The sequence below is a fragment of the Triticum dicoccoides genome, chromosome 7A, assembly GCF_002162155.2.
Source record: "Triticum dicoccoides isolate Atlit2015 ecotype Zavitan chromosome 7A, WEW_v2.0, whole genome shotgun sequence".
NCBI classification, from domain to species: domain Eukaryota; kingdom Viridiplantae; phylum Streptophyta; class Magnoliopsida; order Poales; family Poaceae; genus Triticum; species Triticum dicoccoides.
In genome coordinates, this window is record NC_041392.1 from 407854449 (window position 1) to 407857010 (window position 2562).

Here is a 2562-nt window from a genome sequence, read left to right on the forward strand (position 1 = left end):
AATATTCCTAACGGTATCCAAAAGTGAGCGCACCAGTGCCGGTGCTGATTGGAGCCTTCTGGTGAATTTAGGTTGAACCCTCCGAGCTATTCAAAAGAAACCACTCTGTAGTTCACTCTGCGCGTCTGAGCTGATCATTCAGTGGGTTCAGCCTATATATACCACCACCAATCCTACAATTCCACTCCACCTCCATAGTCTGTGCTGAGTTCAAAGGGCAATCTTCAAACATTCATGCCATACCTTTGATATCTTCTCCCCTCACGTGATTTCAAGTCTACCATTCAAACACCCGACCTCTCCAAATCCAAAGATCTGTCCTATGAGAGTTCGAGTGTGGAGGAAATTATCTTTCAAAGCACAAGCAAAGGTATTCATCACCAAGCAACCTTATCTTGTTACTTTTGGAGGGTGTGTGCCGCCTAGATCAGCTAGGTGTGCTTGGAAGCCTTCAAGGTGTGAAAGAGCCAAGAAGTCTGTGAGGCCTTGGAGATCACCTACCTCGTGAAGATCTACCGCGAGTGAGGCTTGACCTTTGTGGTCGACTAGCCATGGTGGTATAGGTGGGGCATGCGTTTTGTTGGCCTTTTGTGGGCGACACTACCAAGACCTTTGTGCTTCGCACCTCCACCAACAAGGAGTAGGATAGCGCCAACTATCTCAACCTCAGGAGAAATCAATGCTTGTGACCTCTCTCCCAAACTTTTTACCTTCGTTGCGAATTTTGCTTCCACGCTTGTTTTTGCGTAGACCCCTTGTTTCAATAGTATATTCACCCCCCTCCCCCTCTAGCCTCCAATGGATCCTGCACGTGCTCTGGCTTGGCTAAACTGAACGAATTGAAGTGGGTCATCCTTGCCTCAGTGACGATCTTCGACGTAAGACTACATCTCATATTGTTAAGCAACTCATAGCTTCTCAATACACACCATATGTGTCGACTTAGTAGACTTCTTATGGTTCAAACTATGCATCTGCATCCTTATCCATTGTGATTGCACCTATTGCTACACCCTTTCATGTCACGTCCTCAAATGTGCATGTTTCTATTGATTGTCAGCTTGTCGAGGGTGACGTGGCGGGGCTTCAACACCTGGCCTCGCTGCCACGTTGGCAAAACCATTGTCTAAAACCACTTACCAGAGTGTCAGGGAGTGTTCCGTCAGGTTTTGGAAAGCTGAGGGGATTATGTAGCCGGTTCTGGAGTTGAGGGGGTGATGTAGCCGGAACGTGAAAGTCTAGGGGTTATATACACTTCTTTCTATTCAGGACTGACATCACATGATCAAACATGATTCTATAACGGGCGCTTCGGTAAGCAAGTTCAGCCTTCCAAAGGAAAGCAATCACTATCCTATTGTAAAAGTACTCATGTTAATCTTTAAAAAGGAAATATCATACCGTAGTTCAGGGTCACTAATACACTGTGTAAAGAACCACCCTTGCTTGCAGGTGTATCCTGCGTAAATTAACTGTCATAAAATCAGCCAATCAGTAATTTAATTATCAGATGTCACTCCAAAAGCTTATTATAGAAACTATAGGTAAGATTATTTGTTGAAAGCCACAAATGCTATAATTAAAATTTACAAAGTTGAAACTACACAAAAGGAGAATTATACGCTAGTAGAAAGTATCCATCAACCTATTCAACCAAAATAAAATTACGGTGTACCCTTTGTATTTCCCCGTTGTATAAGAGACTTTGTGCACATGCACGCGCATATATACTAGTCTATGATCATTTTGAAATACGAGTTGTTATTTCCTAACATGGTATTAGAGCTCAAGATTTACCTCTTATTCCTAGACGTCGCAACTCGTCATTGATATTTTTTTCTCTCGATCTCCCCGATGTCGCCTCACCATCTCCTCATCCCAGGACATCACTGCCTGCCAAAAGGATCCAGCCCCGTCTCCGCCGTCCACCTCTGTCAGCCGCCGCTGCAGCTCTCCTCAGTCTGCACGCCCGCACACCCTCCAGCCTCCAGCCACTGCTTCCTAGCCGCTTGGATCAGGCCGCCCAAGTTACCGCTGCAGTTTTGACATGTTTTTCTAACTAGAGGTCAGGGCACAAGTCACCGAGATCAATCGATCCGATCTGTAGCCGGCCAAAGCATGGTTCACAGACGTACTTCTAGGCGGCTACACCCGCACGTACTGCTCTCATGAAACCAAGAATACACATGTTGCCAAAATATCATGACCTTTTGGTTCATGCCTACAACCCGCGCTTTGTGGCCAACAACGCATCCTGAAATGTAGTTTTATTAACGTTTCCTCATCGACTGCAAGAGTTTATGGTGTCACCGAGTACCCCACTATCGTGCTTGCTTCATGTTAAGAAGGTCAAAAATATTCTCACTGACATTAGGCCGAACACTTGCCGAGCGTGGTTTCTGCCATGGATGGCACGGCAGAGGCAGACGATACCTAAGTTACAGACAGATCCGACGGTGCAACGGAAACAAAGTAGAGGGCGCCTCGGTGGAGCAGCAGTGGTCTGGCAAGAACTCAGCGGCTGCCAGAGGGGTGTAAAGGCGGCGGCGATCTTGGTGGGTA

At 46.4% G+C, this 2562-nt stretch overlaps 1 protein-coding gene across 1 annotated transcript in view; it reads right to left on the reverse strand.

The window, feature by feature from the left end:
* Positions 1-2562, reverse strand: part of LOC119333521 (diacylglycerol kinase 4-like) — a 38747-nt gene that overhangs the window by 7513 nt on the left and 28672 nt on the right. Inside the window, exon 9 of the mRNA XM_037606391.1 lies at positions 1402-1472. Within this exon, the coding sequence (XP_037462288.1) occupies positions 1402-1472 (71 nt within the window). The remainder of the gene's footprint in view (positions 1-1401; positions 1473-2562) is intronic.